This window comes from Prionailurus bengalensis, chromosome C2 (assembly GCF_016509475.1).
Source record: "Prionailurus bengalensis isolate Pbe53 chromosome C2, Fcat_Pben_1.1_paternal_pri, whole genome shotgun sequence".
In the NCBI taxonomy this organism is placed as follows: domain Eukaryota; kingdom Metazoa; phylum Chordata; class Mammalia; order Carnivora; family Felidae; genus Prionailurus; species Prionailurus bengalensis.
Window position 1 is genome coordinate 75,336,580 of NC_057350.1, and position 18,608 is coordinate 75,355,187.

The 18,608-nt window shown below is 41.3% G+C and overlaps 1 protein-coding gene across 1 annotated transcript in view; it reads left to right on the forward strand.

The window, feature by feature from the left end:
• Window positions 1–7,597: 7,597 nt before the first annotated feature.
• The window catches only part of ATP13A4 (ATPase 13A4), a 112,830-nt gene continuing 101,819 nt past the window's right edge, over window positions 7,598–18,608 (forward strand). Inside the window, exon 1 of the mRNA XM_043593294.1 lies at window positions 7,598–8,069. Coding sequence (XP_043449229.1) covers window positions 8,007–8,069 — 63 coding nt within the window. The 5' untranslated portion in view covers window positions 7,598–8,006. The remainder of the gene's footprint in view (window positions 8,070–18,608) is intronic.

Consider the following 18,608-nt stretch of genomic DNA (forward strand, 5'->3'; position numbering starts at 1 on the left):
CCAAGGACTCCTTTGATTTAATACCCTTAAATACACCCCATCACCCCCACATACATATGTTTTCTGCTGTTATAGAAATGGGATAATGTTCTACACAGCATTCTGTAACTTAACTTTGCAGGTATGTATCATAGACAGCTTGCCATGATTATAGACCTAGCTTATTCTTTTATTCTCGTTTTTTTTTAAGTAATGCAAGTATAATATAACCTATAGTTGTCAAACCTTGTGTTTCTTCTCCCAGGGACTCTGGTATGGTAGGTCTGGGTTTGGACCAAGGTTTGTGGAGTGACTGACAGCCACCACTGTTTTAAAAAACTTCTGCTGTTCTAAGCCGCCTCCTGAAGAGTGGATGAGAAATAAACAGAGCAACAACAAGACACACAACCAGCCAGATACAAGGGCCCTGGGGCCAAAGAGAGACAGAGAGGAAGGGGGAGACGACTGGGCTCAAGTCCCAGTGCAGAGAGAAGTGTAGTAAGACTCCTGTGGCCAATGCAGAAAAGAGGGTTTCACAGGGACTTGCAAAGGAAGGAAGTGCCAAGACAGGGACAGCTCCCATCCCCCTCTGAGGGAACGGAGATTAGGCTGGAGGCTGGAGGATTTAGCTCAAAGTTGCATTTGCATGGCAAACGCAGTGTTTACTGGGTTGTTAATTTGAGGTCTTTGGCAGAGTTAATGGCGGCTTGAGGGAGAGCTCAAAAACCTGAACCCCCTCAGATGCCACACTAATGGGGGTGGGGGTGTCTGAGTACTAGGGGTGCCTTATTTCTGCTTTCCATTCTCTTTTTTCACCAGGAAATAATATTTCCCATTACCCATTTGCTTAGGGCCTTGAAAGACATGTGTAATATGGACAAATCAAAGCTCTGAACTTCATTAGTCTTCTCCCAAAATGTCATGGGTTGATCTACTTGAGGGTCTCCTATGTTCTGTGCGGCTTCTTACTTGTTGATGAGAGCAATAACTAAGCATAAAATGGACATCAGGGAGGAGGGAAACAGAGAGGCCCGAGAGCCAGTCCCAGCTTTGTCTCTCTCTTTCCATCTCCAGCCGGGATCCGTTCTTGATTCCCACCAGGAGGCCAGCCCTGTGTCTGGGTCATTCTGGGGCCAGGGTGGAGGTCCTGAACCCTGCTCAGGCTGGCTCGTCAGTGCTCAGCAATATCACACTCCCTACCAGTCTGACTAGAGATGGTGCCCTGATACTTCTAATTGGGCTCCTACTTCATTCCTAAGTCTAGGTTCCAAGTCCCTGTCTGGCCACCCATATTTAGCCCAGATCCTTCCTAAAAGTAAGGACTAGTCTTTCTCTTGCCAGGCTCTGACTTGGTATTGGAACCTGGCCTCAGACCCAAAGTGTCTGATTGGGATTGGCCACTAGAGGATGGACTCCAGGAGCCAGCTTCCTGCTGTCTGGATTTCCAGGTATCACCTGCCCCATGTTCCTCATAGCTGGACTCCAACAGCTTGTTGGAAATGTTCCACTTCTGTTTTATGTCCCTCCCCCCCACTTCCTTGGCCAACTGCTCTCTTGAGCTGTAAGCAAAGATTGACATAAGTTTCAGTTGCTGGCTAGATTAAACTTCCTTTGTTAGCTCCTGCAATTTCATCAGTTTCCCAAGTGTAGCTTTTTTTTTTTTAACCCAGTAGGTATATCCAATGTCATGTCCCAATCCCTCTCTATCCCGCCCAAGTGATGGGAGACACCCTACATTTCTGTGATATGGCCATAGCCTTATACAACTGGTGGGTCCTTGGAATTTTCTATTTAAATCAAGCTTTTCAAATGAAATTCTCTTTTAAATATTCTAGAGAGAATGTTTCAAATATCTGACTCTGATTCTTTTACGGAAGGTGGACAGCAGTATGGTGCTATGTGACGTACATTATACAAAACTTCAGTCCCCGAGTTGAATCCCATCTTTCCTATTGTAACCTTGGACACGTCATTATACAGTCTTCCTGGAACTTTTTCTTCACCCAAGAAACAATGAGGGTCATTTAGTAATCTCTAAGGCTGAATTGTAACAGTCTATAATTCTTAACAGTTACACTCTAAAATGTATTATTTTCTATATTCAAATTTCTAGCTTAAAAGTTCTTAGAATTAAGTACACTGGCATGAAGTTTCTGCCTGGGGATTTACTCTTTTGACTTTTTTTTTTTTTCTAAATAGACTGTCTTTCGTGACCTAAAATTATCATCTTAGTTGCCAACCAAGGTAAGCTTCACAGAGGGGAAGCCGCCTTACCTTTAGAGAGGAATCTTTTAGTTTAGTTTTGGAAATCACAGAATGCACGGGAATGGGGCTTTTCTGAATGTGGATATATGAGCCACCCCGAACCACCTTAAAGCAGGTCAGACCCCAGTGCTGAGCAGGGAGAATCAGAGACAACGCCTCTGAGAAGTAGAGATAGCCATTAGCGAGCTCTTTTCTTCTGTAATTAAAGGGAAAGCCTTGTATCTTTGTATTAGACCCTTTAATCTAAGGGTTGCTAAATGTTTTACAAACATTAATTAATTCAATTGAGCTTCACATCAGCACCTTGAGGCAGGTAATTCCTCTTTGGGACATCACATCTTCAGTTTTCCACATTATGCATTAGTGCAGATTAAGTTAGTTAATAATAACAGTAAAACTTTGAGTTTAGATAAAGTTCTATAGCCAACAGTCTCAAGTATTCTACAAATATCAGATTTGGGTAATGAGGACTAAAGAGGAAGCTTGAGGCAGCTCGTTGCCAACGATGACAAGGCAGAAAGGCTGCATATGATTGAGGTTCTACTCCATGCTGAGGACACATGACCTTGAACAGTTCTTTGACCCCTTTGTGACTCAGTTCCTACAGCTCTCAAGTGGGGGCAATAATATTACTCACCTCTGTACTTCACAGAGATGTTGCAAGGAATAATGTTTGTAATATGCTATGGAGTTCTCAGATGAAAGGTGGAAATTAATATATGATGAAACATTATTACCACTTATCTTCACACCGTCTAAATGGGTTAGGCTAGAGAAGTATCAGCATCCCCACAGCGCTGGCAGAAACTAGTCCTGCCATTATTTCCATTTAACATCTGTTATATACACCCAAAGAGGTTGAGAATTGCTCAGAGCAGTGGGTATGCTCGTGGGATAAATGAGAGCAAGCTGAGATACCAGATCAACAAAGAGGTAGCTAATTATTTCTTTTCTTTTCTTTTCTTTTCTTTTCTTTTCTTTTTCATTCTTATTTTGAGATGAAATGTTTAAGAGGAAATGAGTGCAGAGGGAGAATCAGAGAATGGCTGAAGCAACTTTTCTTCAGACATTCCTCTCAATTCTAGGTCATCAGCATATGTGTGTGATTCGTAGTCTCTGAAGGAGCTCTTGTGCAAGAACTCCTCTGTGCCTTTGCTTTCTGTCTCCTTTTCCAGTAATGTTTTCCCTAGCCATCTCCATTGATCTAGGCCAGCATAGAGCTCCCTACCTCCACAGAGCCTTCCCGGCTTCATTCTCTACCTGGACTCCCTCTGCCACTCCTTTGTATTTAGCACATGTTTTGTAATTTATATTTTAGTGTTGGTCTTGCTTTCCAGCAGACTTCACTCTTCAAAGGTGTATTCTAGTAATCTCTGTTCTTCATCTAGTACAGGTCTTGATATACTGAAGTCAATCAAATAAGTATTAAATGAATAAATGGAAACTGTCAGCAAAATGTCACGATTTGAATTCAGGCCACACCAAATCCATATCTGCTCTTCTCACCATGTGTGAGGCACCTGCAGTGCAGAATAGAAATATTGAACAGGCAAACTGGGAAGAGAAAGACTGATCTAAACTTTCAACCCCTTTGGGTATATACCAAGAAACACATATGGTAAGATGCTTAATTTTGTAAGAAACCCCCAAACAAACGAACAAAAAGAAACCCCCAAACTCTCTCCCAAAGTGTTTGCACCATTTTGCATTCCCACCAGCAATGAATGGGAATTCCTTTTGCTCCACATACTTGTCAGCACTTGGTGTTGTCGGTGCTATCAATTTTGGCCATTTTAATAGATTTGTAGTGATATTTCATTGTTGTTTTAATTTGCACTTCCCTGACAACATTATCAAACGTGTTGAAAACATGTGTCTACACAAAAGTCCTCCCATGAATGTATGCAGCTTTATCCATAATTGCCAAAACTTGGAAACAACCGAGATGTCCTTGGGAGGTGAATGGATAAATAAACCATGGTATATCCAGGCAGTGAAGTGTTATTCAGCTCTAAAAGGGAATGAGCTATTGAGGCGCAAAAAGACGTGGAGGTAACTTACATGTATATTACTAAAGGAAAGAAGTCACTTTAATAAGGCAACATGCTGCATGATTCCAATAGTATAACATTCTGGAGAAAGCAAAATGATTGAGATAGTAAAAGAATCAGTAGTTGCTAGGGGTTGGGAGAGACATAGGGATGAATATAAGGAGCAGAGAGAATTTTTAGGGCAGTGGAACTAGTCTGTATGATACTGTGATGGTGGATATATATGCCATTATACATCTGTCAAAACTCATAGGATGTATGACACTAATGTAAATTTTGGATTTGGGGTGAAAATGATGTGTTGAGGTTGGTTCATCGACTGTAACAAATGCATCATTCTGGGTGTTGACAATAGGGGGGAAGGATGTGTATACACAGAAAGTATATGGGAATCTCTGTACCTTCTGCTCAATTTTGGTGTGAACCTAAAACTAGTCTAAATAATAAAGTCTATTAAATTATTTTTTAACAAAAAAATTAAACTTTCCAACAGGGAAATTGAGGATGTCACTTAGAGGGTTCAAGGGAACTCTCCAAAGGCGTTTAATATCACTTTAGAACCTGCTGATGCAATGATTCCTATAATATTTACACAGGAGCTGATCACAAAAAAATGTGTGTATTTATGAAATCAGTTTGCCTTCACTTGTGTCATTACCCATTGCATTAAGTCCAGACCCAGGCCTCAAATTCAAGACCTCCCTGGAATGGCCTTGATCTGTATTTTCTGCCACATCTCGCTCTCTTCTTCCGTCACACAGCCTGGCTACAGGAAAGGTGATGAATGCACCCTGAACAAAGGTGTGTGCCTCTCCTTCTGATGGCTCCCCTGCTTCAAATTCTTGTTCTGGGAGTGGCCCCACTCCCAGGCCAGGCTTCAGCATCTCCACCTGCTAAGACCTTCCCTCCCTGTCTGTTTTCAAGGCCCTTCTCAAATGCTTCCTCCACACAGAGGCTTTCCTAGCCAAATAAAGGCAACATTCCTTGCAGAACACTTTGTATATAGCACATGAACCTGTATATATACTGGAAGATCACTGCTCAGAAGTCACGCTGCCATTGGGGCACTGGGATGTGTTACTATTAGAACTCCTGGAGGAACGTGAGGAAACTGTCACTATTTCACAGTCGTCGGTTCTACTGGGCCATGTCGTTGGAGATGATTTCCTACAGATTTCCCTGGGTTTCACAAAAATGTTTCGTGTTCTTAGGGACTTCTTTTGCTATTCAAGTTTGGCTTCAATATTGTTATTGCATGAGTAGATTTGTTGAGTGACATAAGTTTGGGCGAAGGCTTTCCTTGAACTCTTAATCATTTGCACACTCATCCTCACCCACGGTGGTGCCCGAGTTGCCAAGTGTATTGAGGATCCTAGCCAGGGGCACCAGTGCAAGGATTACCAATTATGGACAAGAGAATGAAACCCTCTTCTCTTACCTGCACTCTGGCATCAGGATGCTTATCACCACTTTACATACTAACACTCAACCCCCATCAGTTGGTGCAAACTTTGAAATCTCACTGTAATCATCTCTCTCCTACATATTTGAACGACTGCCTGCTGGAGCTCTAACGGGTTCACTTACCTTTCTGTGAGGTAAGTTTTTTATTGAGATAACTCTCACTTACAAAATTCGCTCTTTAAAGGTGTGCAATTTAGTGAACTTTAGTATATTCACAAAGTTGTGCAGCCAAAAATCACTGTCTAATTCTGGAACATTTTCATCCCCCCCCCCAAAAAAAATCCCATACTCCTTGTATTTTGATCTTGTGGTGAAATGCTAATTTCACTTCTATTTATTTGATGAAATGTGTGCTAATGATATTTGGAAACTCAAAACAGTATGCATATGTTTTGTAATTCATATTACAATAGCTTAGTATTTTTTATGTTTATCTTGCTGATTCTTTATCATTTGATCAAGGTTTTATGTGCATGCACACACACACACACACACACTTTAGTCTTGATCTTTTTTTTAAGTTTGTTTATTTATTTTGACAGAGAGAGAGGCGGAGAGAGAGGAAGAGAGAGAATCTCAAGCAGGATTCACAGCTGACAACATGCAGAGCCTGATGTGAGGCTCAATCACATGAACCATAAGATATGACCTGAGCCGAAGTCAAGAGTCTGACTCTTAGGCGATTGAGCCACCCAGGCACCCCTAGTCATGGTCTTGTTAGGGCTACTAGGGTCAAGTTGGGGATATTAGTGCCAAGAGTTGTAGCTTGAAGGAGTGAGTGGACACAGTGAAGGTAAAAATAACTCTACTTTATTGAACACATACTTCTTCCCTTGTACTGTTCTTCACACAACAGTTTTAGGAAGTTCTAGTTCAGGTAGTTCTATTATCATCACCTTTATGTGAGGAAATAAAGGTTTTCTAAAGCTTATGACATGTATTATCCTAAAATGGCAGAACTAGGCCATCTTGGTTCACAGCCCAAATTGAAACCCAGGCTCTTCAAGTTCAGGGCACACACCTTTAACCACTATGTACTACTATCTGCTGTTATATTGGACCTTTAGTTTAATGACACCAACAGCACTTGATCAGAGCTGTACAATATGCTCTCCCAAGTCCTCATTCAATGCCTCAAATTACTGGATGAGAAGAGGCAGCTCCTGGAGATTAAATAATCACACGGCTCACAGAGCATGGACCAGCAGCTGGGATCCAGGTTTCTCTCCGGAGCCACAGTGGCTGTGTGTTCCCCTACACCATGTTGAGGCTTCTGACAGCTCTCTCAGACTTCTGGTCCAGCTTTCATAGTAACAAACTGCCTTCTATCATATTTATTTGTACGTTTGAATCCTGACGTCAGTCTGAGGGTAGCAGATATCACTTGATTTATATGGGCAGTCCCTGTGCTCAGATTATGTATATTGAATGAAGGTGTGGATAAATTAAAAAATTAGTCTTGCCACATAGTCATGTGAATATTTTATTTCTAGACTTCCTCAAGAGTTTAACCACCAATATCTTAGTGAGAGGAGACCACATACAATAGTTTGCTTATACCTTTGTTCTTTCTCTATGGTTTTCCCAAAAGTAAACTCAATTCCACATACACATTGAGTAGAACATTTTTGCATGCACAAAGAAATGTGATTACAAATAACTTTGGAAGAGGATTAGTCGTAATTTGTACCTTTTGTAAGCAAAATGAATGAGGATACTATTAAAAGCTGGTGGATTGGGGCTTTCAGTAATCAAATAAAATCTGCACTCTGTCAGCCACCCCTCCCCAACCCCCCACCCCAATTCCTTAGCCTCTGTGAATAAAGCAGTGACCTGGGAGTTCTTGAGCCCGCTCCCCCACTCCTCGGAAAGGTCTTGCCAACTCGGCATTGTCCTGTTGGATTTGCAGTCAGATGTCTTATGCTGGCAGGCACTGGGCAGGCAATGAGTTCTTTCCCTGTAAATTGGGCACAAAAAGACCCGCATGGGAGCAGCCTCTTTGGGGACAGCTGCTCTGAGACAATGCTGTAAGCAAGGCAGAAATTCCTCCGAGCAGAGGGCGACTGGTGGGAGGAGTTCAGTTTGCTAAGTATTGTCATTTGCCGAGAGTAGGTGTGTGCACAAGAAGGAGTCTTAACCTGGAGAATCATTAACTCTTTCAGTCAGCGGGCTAGCTGCGGTGGCTCGGCAGGTTGGTCTCGGAGGCTCCTGCTCAGGAAGGCCAGGGAGGAGTGGAATCACTTTTTCATGGGGGACCACTTTGAGAAGGGCCAGCACGCTCTGCTCAATGAAGGAGAAGAGAATGAAATGGTAAGATTCTAGCCACACTCCCCTCTTCCTATTCCCATTCCCCAGCCTCCGATACTGTCCCCTGCCACACACACACACACACACACGCATGCACACATGCACACACATGCGCATGCGTATGCACACACACACACTCTCTCTCAGACATTCACATGCTTCTTTGCAATTTGACTCTGGTATTATGTGAGAAAAGGTAGTGTCCAAAAAGTCTCTCTGTCCCATAAATGTAATCTCTGACAGCAGAAATTTGCTAGAATGAAAACACTGTATTCATTTTATCAAGAATGTTCTCTTTTTAAATGAAACAGAAAGGGAGAGAAGCACAATGCCACTTTATGAAGCATTTTTGAGCCTCACGAGTCTAGCAAGTTCTGTTCAGAACTTTAATGATTTCAGCAAATCCCTAATGTTGGGATGCAGTGTATTCCTTGATAGGAAGAAACAGAACATCCACAGTGAGGCAGGAGTGCTGCTGAGTCTTTGACTCTCTTCTCACATATCTGTGTTCACAAAGAATGTTGGACTGGGAAAACATAAAATATTAACAATTATCAGCCTACACACTTCGCTGTTTACTTCTACAATTTTGCTTGTATGTCTCTAGGTATAGAGATTGATTACAAAAAACTTTCTGCAGTTCACTGTCTCTTTTATTTTAGATGTGTTCTCCTCTGAGGAACTATAGGAAAATCAAAGATGATTCTCATGTTCTTGCTGAATTTAAAGCTGTATTTGTCAATTACAATGCAATCAAGAGAGAGTTAGAAATGTGTACTTCAGATTAATAAGGCCTTTCTGCTGATTGTGTAAGTATAGTCTATACCAGTCATGGTGTAATTAAAATGTTAAAATGTGGTACTCCCATTCTATAATAGCATTTTATCTTCTTGGAATTAATATATAAATAAGAAACCCAAAAGATGTTTATTTAAAATTTTTCTTGGTTAATTGCTTTAGCTCTGACTATTAAATTCTTTGTTCCTAAACTGGTCTTTCAAGTCTAATCTGCTTACCTGTTCCTATAGCAACAACATTTTTTGGACCTTCAAAAGTAGATCCCTTTTGCTATCAAAGCTGAAAAAATTATAAGGGAATAAAAGGTACCCAAATCTACATGGGCTTCTTAACCATCTCCTTACTTCTTTTGGATTTGACTCTGCCGAATGACAAGTGTCTTTAGGCCCTAAGCAAATATCACTAGAGATGACCTCTGACCCTATGTTGAGGAGTGAATCTTCTATTATTCCCCATATTGAGTTGAAAATTTGACCCTCATCTTGGAATCCCTTCGCCAGAAGGCAGGGGCTCCTCCCTCAAATCCTCAGATGGAAACACACCCACTCTTTTCTCATACTCTCATTTCTGCTCTTTGACGATTTGTCATTCAGTAGTCATTCAGAGTCATCCGCTGGCTAGTAGACATTCCTACTGCTAGGGAAACCACCGTCCTGCTACTCTAGCCTACACATTGCGGCGTGGCAATTTTGTTCACAGTTCATCCTCATAATGGCACCGCCTGGTGCAGCAGGGTGTCAACTTCATGTTGTGTGCCTCTGAAAGTCCAGTTAGGAGGCAGCCTTTGGTATGGAGAGGCACTCTGTGTTTCCCGGAGAGTGGTCATTTGGCCAGCAGTCTCCCTAATGGGGAGATGCGGCCATTAGTATGCAGTCTTGGGCTCTCCATCTTGTTCCGCCTGGAGAGACCTGGCCACCTGCCTGTTGCTGTGTCTGATTCTGTCCCTTGTAACTCACTGCTCCATTCCCCGTGCCCAGAGCTGTAAACTTCCAAAATTATCAAGATCTCTTATTTATTTATGTATTTACTTATTTTTTATTTACTTCTTTATTTACTTATTTATGACAGAGGATAACTGACACACAATGCTATATTATTTTCAGGTGGACATACCATTGTCAGTGATCTGACAATTCTATACATTACAAAATGCTCACCACAATAAGTGAGGTTACCATATGTCACCATACAAGTTTATCCCAATATTATTGACTATATTCCCTATGCTGTACTTTCCTACCCCATGACTTCTTTATTTCATAACTGGAAGTTTGTACCTCTTAGTCCCCTTCACCTATTTTGCCCATTCTCCCAACCCCTTCCCCTCTGGCAACCAGCAGTTTGTTCTTTGTTTATGAGCCTGTTTTTTGTTTGTTTGTTTGGTTTTTTAGATTTCACATGTGAGTGAAATCATGTGGTATTTGTCTTTCTCTGACTTATTTCACTTAGCGCTGTAGCTTCTAGGTCCATCCATGGTGTTGTGAATGGCAAGATCTCACAAAAATTATTAAGATGCCTTAAAATTGTTTAATGTTTATTTATTTTTGAGAAAGAGAGAGAGAGAGAGCACTACCAGGGGAGGGGCAGAGAGAGAGGGAGACACATAATCTGAAGCATGTGCCAGACTCCGAGCTGTCAGCACAGAGCCTGACACAGAGCTTGAACTCATGAACCATGAGATCATGATCTGAGTGGAGATCAGATGCTTAACCAACTGAGCCACCTAGGTGCCCCCAAAATTATTAAGATATCTAAAAGATAGTCCACATATTTTTATAGTGAGATTGAGTTTACCCAGTATTTTCTTGGCCACTAGCTAATTTGGTTTTTACTATACTTTGTAAGGTACATACTATGAATCACACCTTAAAGATGAAGAAATTGATGCACTGAGAATTTACCTAAGGTTGCATCAGCCAGTAAGTCCAGGAGCTGAGATACCATATGAATTAAGTTGTACCTCTTTTTGCCTCTGGACCTAAACATAGCCTGGTGATACCTTTTTCAATCCTTCCTGAGGACATTGTACTCTTAACAGATCACACTTCCTCCCTTGATATAACAAAGCTTGGGAGAACGTCTGATCTTCGATTCTCTAGGATCTGTTTTGTTATATATGATTTGTAGATTTGTAATTCCTGAATAAGTCCATCTTTTCTGACTTCAATTTTAATCCCTTTTAGAAAGCCAAAAAATTATCTACAAATATGTCACCCCAAACTGTTTACAGTTTCTTGCTTTATAATATACATTATTTGGACCTTATTCCTTCAATGACAGAAATGACTTCAAATTTCAAGAAAAAACAACATTCGGGGGTTTAGCCCTCATGTCAAATGAATAACCAGAATATTTCCAGGCCTAAAGATGCCTGGGACTGTCTTCCATTCCAGAATAAAAGTAATAGGAACTAAAGAGCAACTCTAGGTGATATGAAAGTAATATTTCTTAAGTGCAAAATGAGACAGGAGACAAGAGAAGAAAGAATTTGTTAGAAGGACGAGGAAGAAAGGGGGGGGAGGGAGTAACCTTCAGAACAGGTTCCTCCAGATGACTGACTCCTAGGCAGTGCCTCCTCGAGTGGACCAGAGGCCCAGCTCTCACTTGCCTTGGGCTAGCCACTTGCTGCTCTAGCCTGTTTCCGTATTTGTCGAATAGGAGTGGTCCTTCTTGCCCTATCTGTCTCACAGGGCTCATATGAGGATCCGCTGAAATAAGCTATGGGGAAGGGTTTTGAGGAGTATAAAATTCGAGGTAAGTGTAAGCTCCTATTATCTAAACAAAGGAAAAGTCAGGGCTTCAACAATTAACCAATTGAATGACTACTACCCCCCAAAATGAGGTCATCTCACTAAATAATGACAAGGAAGGAATGTACACTTCTATTCACAAGCTACAGAGACCATTTATAAAGAGAGAACTGAGTTCCCTTAGACCTCGTAGTGCTTACTTTGAGAAAACCTCTCCCTGTCTTGGGACTATGTTTCCTCCATTGTAGAGGGAGAGTATCCGACCACCGGGGAGCTCGAATTCCTTTGAATTCTATTGTTACATATTTATGCTTTGAAACATCTTCGAAATACTGAGTGCTCATTTCCTTACAAATGACTTAACAAAGATATCCTGCTTTAATTGATTAGAATATTGCTTACCATTATCCTTAGTTACACCCTAATGAAACCATACTCCTTTGGGGGAAGTGTTTTATTCTAGCGAGACTTGTTTCTGAAAGTAATGTTCCCCGATTTTTTTTTCTTTCCTAGGTTCTAGAAAATACAAAAAAAATCAACCCTTGAGTTGTTTTCTGATTATAAACATAACATGTTTACTATAAAAATATTGAAATGACAAAAAAAGTCTAAAAAATGAAGTAGATAGGATTCATAAATCTTCCACTCAGACCTTGATCAGTATTGTTGACTCTCTTTCTAGACTTATAAAAAGTGCATACGCAAAATTCATCTAACATATAAAATTTAGTAATTTTTTACTACACTTTACTACTATCTATACTGTTGTGTTTATTTACATCTGTGTATCTGTATCATGGAAATACTACATAATGGTGTGCTACTTATGTCTCTTTCGACTCCACATTCAGTAGCCTGAAATGAATAATGTTGCGAATATTTATGCCATAGAAGTCGGTAAATGCAACACAGGACTTACATCCTGACCCACCTGAAGGCCAGTTGTTCAATATTTACCAGCATACCACCGAACATATTATCTCTTCAAGACTTCCATTTCCCCCTGATACATGTCTAAATACAGGAAGCATGTTGTATTTGGAGATCACCCATTTATTTGCACTATGCCTCATGCCAAAACACAATAAAAGCAATCACACTCTATTCTAAACATGCATACACATTCACAGATATATTTTATTTAAACAAAAAATGGAGTCATTCCATCTATACTTTTTTATGCTGTCCTTTTCATCACTGCTAAAAACATATCATGGATATATTTTCCTTTTGATAATTATTGCTTCCACATAACTATTTTAATGTTTAAATTGTATTTAAATGAACTATGCCATATTCAGCAAATACCTTGTGTGGCACACTTGTGTTAGTTCTAAATGTTTTGACTGCGATGGGCAACTTTGTACATGTACTTTCATATATTTGTCAATTTATTTCCATAGGATAAAGTCCTAGAAATAGCACTGATGCACAAAAGGGGTTGTATGTTTAAATTTTGAGTGATGCATAATGCCAAATTGCCTCTCATAAGATTGTGCATGTACTAAATTTACAGTCTGACTCGCAATTTTTTTTTTTGTTTTGTGTTTTAGAGAATATTTGCTTTCTCTACCCCACTTGCCAGTGTTGAGCATTATCCATCTTTTCAACTCTGGTTCGTCTGATATATGAAAATGATACTTTATTATTGTATTACTTTTGCATTTCCTTGGCTTGAAATTGAGTACATCTCTACATGTTTAGCAGCATTTATAGTTTTTTGACCGCAATCTCTTAACGTTATCATGTATGTCATAGCAATGAGTAGACTGCATAACTAAAGCCTGGTGAGTGGAGAAAAGCAAGAGAAACTCTTTCTGAACTTCCATGTCGTTTCTGAGAACAGCAAGAAGTCAGTGCTGTGATGAGCGCATAATAAGTCAGCAGGGTGGTGTGTGGTCTTTGCCACTTTGAAAGCCCTGTCGTGCCTTCAGCATGAGCAAGGGACATCTGTCCTCACCAATTATTTGGCTCACTTTCAGAGCCGATGTTCGTCTTTTCTTCTCTAACACCAGGAAGCGAAAGCACACCCCCCCCCACCTCAATAGCCATTTATTTATTATGCTCCGTGAGCACCTCCGAGTCGGTTGCCAATGTTAACTAGTGAACCCACAGATCTCATAGTGGGGGAATTGTGTTCAGACTGAGACATTTTGTCAGTTGAAGTGTTCAGGAAGCTGGGCCACTGGCCAAGTCTAGTGTCTTTATTCTTGATTCATTGCTGCAGAACTCCCATGAAGTCAACTCATCTCGGACATAGACTCTTGAGGGGTAAGATTTAATTGCTTCTTGAGGACAGGGACCCTGCTTGCTTCACCTTTCTCTAGCCTCCCCCTTCCCTTTCTCCCTAGCCTCAGAATTTAGCATAGTGCTTGGCACACACAGTCAGGACATCTTTGATAGCATGATTGCAAGCTCCATTAACCTGTAATTTTGCATTCTGAGAATAGGGAGGCAGCAGGGCTTAAAGGGAGAAGCAGTTTGAATAATCTAAAAAGAAACTTAGGAAATTGTATGTTATTTGTTTGGAGTGGCCAATCATCTTATGAATTTATCAATCGACTCCTCTTTCCTCCAAGCATAAACAGAGCTTATTCTTTGGAGTTAATTAGCCATACGACACTATTTTTCTATGAGATCCTTTATGCTATCCTTTCATCCGTTCATGTATCAACTCAACAAATATTTACCAAACCCTTACTCTGTGCCAAGACTTCTCTGTGCTAACCAACGAGGATTTTGAGTGAATAGCAAAAAGCTTTTGTTTTTAAGGAGTTCACAGTCGAGCGGGCAGGCCTGAGTACATAATTTGTGGGGCCTAGTGCAAAATGAAAATGAGGTGCCCCTTGTTCAACAATTATTAAGAATTTCAGGGTGGCTCTAGCCGAGCATTAAGCCAAGTTCAGGGCCCTTTTGAGCGCAGGGCCCTGAGGAATTACTCAGACATGTGGCCATGAAGTTGGCCCTACAAGTGGGGGAGCCAGGGGCACAAACGTAATGAGAGTATGATAAAATAGGTGCCACTGGGAGAGTTATGTACATGGAGTTGTGGGAGTGCAGATGAAAGAGAAACTCAGTCAAAGACAACTTCAAAGGGAGAGGTGGCATTTATTTCCCCTGGAGGGGTGGGTGAGGGCAAAATCATGAAAGGCTTTATAAGACACCCTCATGAGTGCACATTTTACCCTTTTGATTCCCAAACACTGGTCCCTGAAAAAACAGTGCCAGAATCAAGTTGAAGAATCTGTAAAGAATAGATTCCTAGACCCTGCTCCAGACGTCCTGAATTAGAATCTTTGGTGGTGGAGCTAGAATTGGTTAGAATGATTGTGTTGCCAGCCTGGTGGACACAATGATGCTGCTGCTGGAAATGAGAAATGATATGGTAGGATTCACCTTTCCAAAGAATGTTGTATCATGGCGAGAGGAAGGTTGGTAGGAGGAGGAGAGACCAGGCAGGAGGTGTTTGAAATATCTTAGGTGAGAGATTCAGTTGCAACTGCCGCCTTGACACAGAGGATGCTGAGTAGAGAATGGATTTGAAAAGTTACTTAGACTTGGGGAAGCCTGGGTGGCCAGTCGGTTAAGCGTCTGACTCTTGATTTCAGCTCAGGTCATGATCTCAGGGTTCATGAGTTCGAGCCCCGAGTTGGGCTCTGCACCAACAGCACAGAGCCTGCCTGGGATTCAATCTCTCTCCCCTCTCTCTCTCTCTCTTTCTCTTTCTCTCTCTCTCTCTCTCTCTCTCTCTCTCTCAAAATAAATAAATAAACTTAAAAAAAAGAAAGATACTTAGAATTGAGAAGATTTCATGATCCATTGTGGGGTAAGAGAGAAGAGGTGAACAGGATGAGTAGGATTAAGGGTGTCTTTAAGGTTCCTAGTTTGTACAGTTGCGGGGGGGGGGGGGTAGTTGATGCAAGCACTGAATCCCACAGGGAAAAGTAGGAACAGGTCGGGAGTTGAAATGACAATAATAGTAGCAAATACCTATATGGTGATCGATGTGGACTAGGAACTTTACACACAGTAACGTACTTAATTCTCTCAGAAACCCTCTAAGGAATTATCATGTCTCTTCTGCAGATGAGGAAACTGAGGTGTAGAGAGGTTAAGTAGCATGACCAGATTCATTTGGCTAAGTAAATGAAAGGCTATGGCTTAAGATCCCAGTTTAAACATAATTGTTTACTGCCTCTTAATTTTTCTGAATTCTGAATGTATTACTTTAGCTGTTAATGGTGGCAAAAACAGCAGGACCATAACTGAAAGAAATACAACATTAGGAGACAGGAGACTACTAGCATTGTTGGGTTGGCTCTGCTGTTATTTATTCTTTCACATTTAAAGCAAATCACAGTCACCTCTCTTTGACTTTATCTCATTTACAGGGTGGAGATAATAAAACGTTACTAGCTTGAACCAGGGACCAAGGCCAATGGCTTCTTGAGGCCTTCTCTAATACACACAAAGGATATGATTTCACAAGTTCTAAAACAGGTGGATAAAATCACTGTGAAATATCTTAAGAAATTTAAATGACACTTTTGATTTTTTTCAAAGCACTATGAGTGTTTTAGTCAAGAAAAGGACAACCCATCTGGAGGCATTATGCCAAGTGGGAACTGAAATTTATGGCAGTTGTTATGTGAATTACTTCTGAATAAAGAGTAAACCCATTGATAAATGATTAACCAGTGCTGAACCCTATAGGGTCCTCAGGTCTCCAGAAGACACAGAGCACAGGAACTTGGCCTTCAGAAGCATTGGTGCATTGGTGACGTGTCCAGGGGAGATTCATTCCTGGGTGCCAGTTTCAAGGCTTTGCCACTATTTTAAAGCATTGTGAAGACTAGCCAGAGTGGGACCGCCTACCTACATGGCCTAAATCCCATTTCTGGATGCCTGTCATGTAAACCTTGATGAGTTGTCTGAAACCACAGCCTGGGTAGAGACGGAAGGCAGCTCAAAACACTGCCTCCTCAACTCTGTCCCCAGCCTAAGGCTACCCTTATGGAGAACGAACACAGCTATGCTCTAGATGCCCCCTCAGGTATCAGGGCAGAGGGGAGGCCCCAGTGTGCTGCGTGCTTTCCAGAGAAATATGTCCCCCAGGCTAGGACACTTTCTGATTTTACTAGTTATACACAGAGGGCTCTGGCTGGGACTATAATTATTTTGGCATTTCCAGGATCTATTAGTATCTCTCAGGCATGAATGGAAGATTTTGAAACTGTGACTCAAGTATCAGAATCAGTAGAGATGATATGGTGAGATTAATGTTTTGAGGCCAGTTCAAAAACAAAATAATCTAAGAAGTGAATTGGGTAGATAAATAATTACTTTTACTTGCTTTTTTAATGGAAAAATGAGGTTGATTTTTATGGCACACATTTACCTTCAACGTTGCTCTCCTTCAACTTGGAATCATCAAGCAAAGTATGGATCTTTAGGTCGGAGACCAAGCCACCATGTGGAGATTTTTCCTTTAGCCCAATTACAGCAGACAGTTATTTACTTGCCATTTTCTCTGCTCTCCCAAATGTGGTCTGCTTGCTCTTCCCAGAGTACATTATAGACTTTCTCTGCCAGGGACATGTCTTCTCCTTGATACCTGACCACCATGGTCCTGCCGATTTACCAGAAACCCATCTCAAATCCGATTCCATGCCTTAAAGTTGTATGGGAACCCCTAGGTCACACTTGATCACTTCCTTGTCTGGAGTAGATTTAACTGCCTATTCGCGCAATTTTCACAAGGTTTTATAGGAGAGTCATGTGTTTATCCTTCTCCCCCAATAGCTTGTGAGAGACAAAACCTCCAGGTCTCTTTTTACAAAAGTACTAGTTCTCTAATCTTTTGGGCATAGAAGCAAACAGGGATACCTCTTCAGTTTTCAGCCGTCTGTGCCTGCATTACTCAAGTGGTGTCTCCTCATGCTCTTGTCCCTTCCCCAGCGGTGACCTCCTAGGCTTGTCACTGAGTGCCAAGCTTCTAGAAGGGGTAGAGAAGGTTATCTGTTACCCTTATTCAACTTTGTCTTAGGCAGTCCCTTTGTGTCTGGGCTTTGATGAGCGGTGCTTTATTAATATTCCTGTTTATCTTCTCCATGGCAGCTATGTCTTATACCTGAAGTTGGCTTCAGTTGGCTTTTCTGCCCCTCCGCCAGCAGTTGCTTGGGCTTGATTTTGTAGAATCTTGGTTTCAGGATGGCAAGTTGTAGAAGATATTTACTTCTATCCTTCATCCAGCATCAGTGGGTTTTTGCTTTCGTTCTGGTAGAGAATTTCCTGCTTAGAAGTAGCTGGCCTTTGTTAATCTGGTCCTAACGGTTTTATTCTCAGACTTTATACAGGGGGCCTTCTGGTAACTGAGGATATTACGTGTCCTCAGACTACACCAGTGGGGAAAAATTGCCTTTCTTTCCATAGTTGCAGCAAAATACTCATTTGTTTTCTCGCTGGCTCTGATTAGATCATCCCCTTTTCAAACTTATTAGTGCGGCCAGGAGAATACCAAGCTCTGAGGCACATGTCCATGTCTGCAGTTGGGGTCAGAGTCAGCTCTACATGAAGTAAAGCTGAGGGTGGTGAAGTGGGTGGTTTGACAGAAAAAAGTAAGTGAGACAAATGGGGACTGAGTGGTCTCAACAAAAAATATAAATGTAAACCAGAATTTCCAGTCTGATAGTCAATAAATAATAGTTTAACTAAACTGAATAGTGTTTATTTTTTAAATGTATATTTATTTATTTTTAAGAGCAAGAGAGAGAGCAGGGGAGGGGCGGGGGGGGGGTAGAGAGAATCCCAAGCAGGCGCTGCACTGACAGAACCCATGCAGGGCTCAAAACCGTGAACTGTGAGATCGCGACCCGAGTCGAAATCAAGAGTTGGATGTTTGACTGAGCCACCCAGGTGCCCCATGAAAAGACATTGTTTAAAGTAGGCAGTTCCCCTATGTAATTTTCTTTGCTAGAGAGAATATAACATTTGG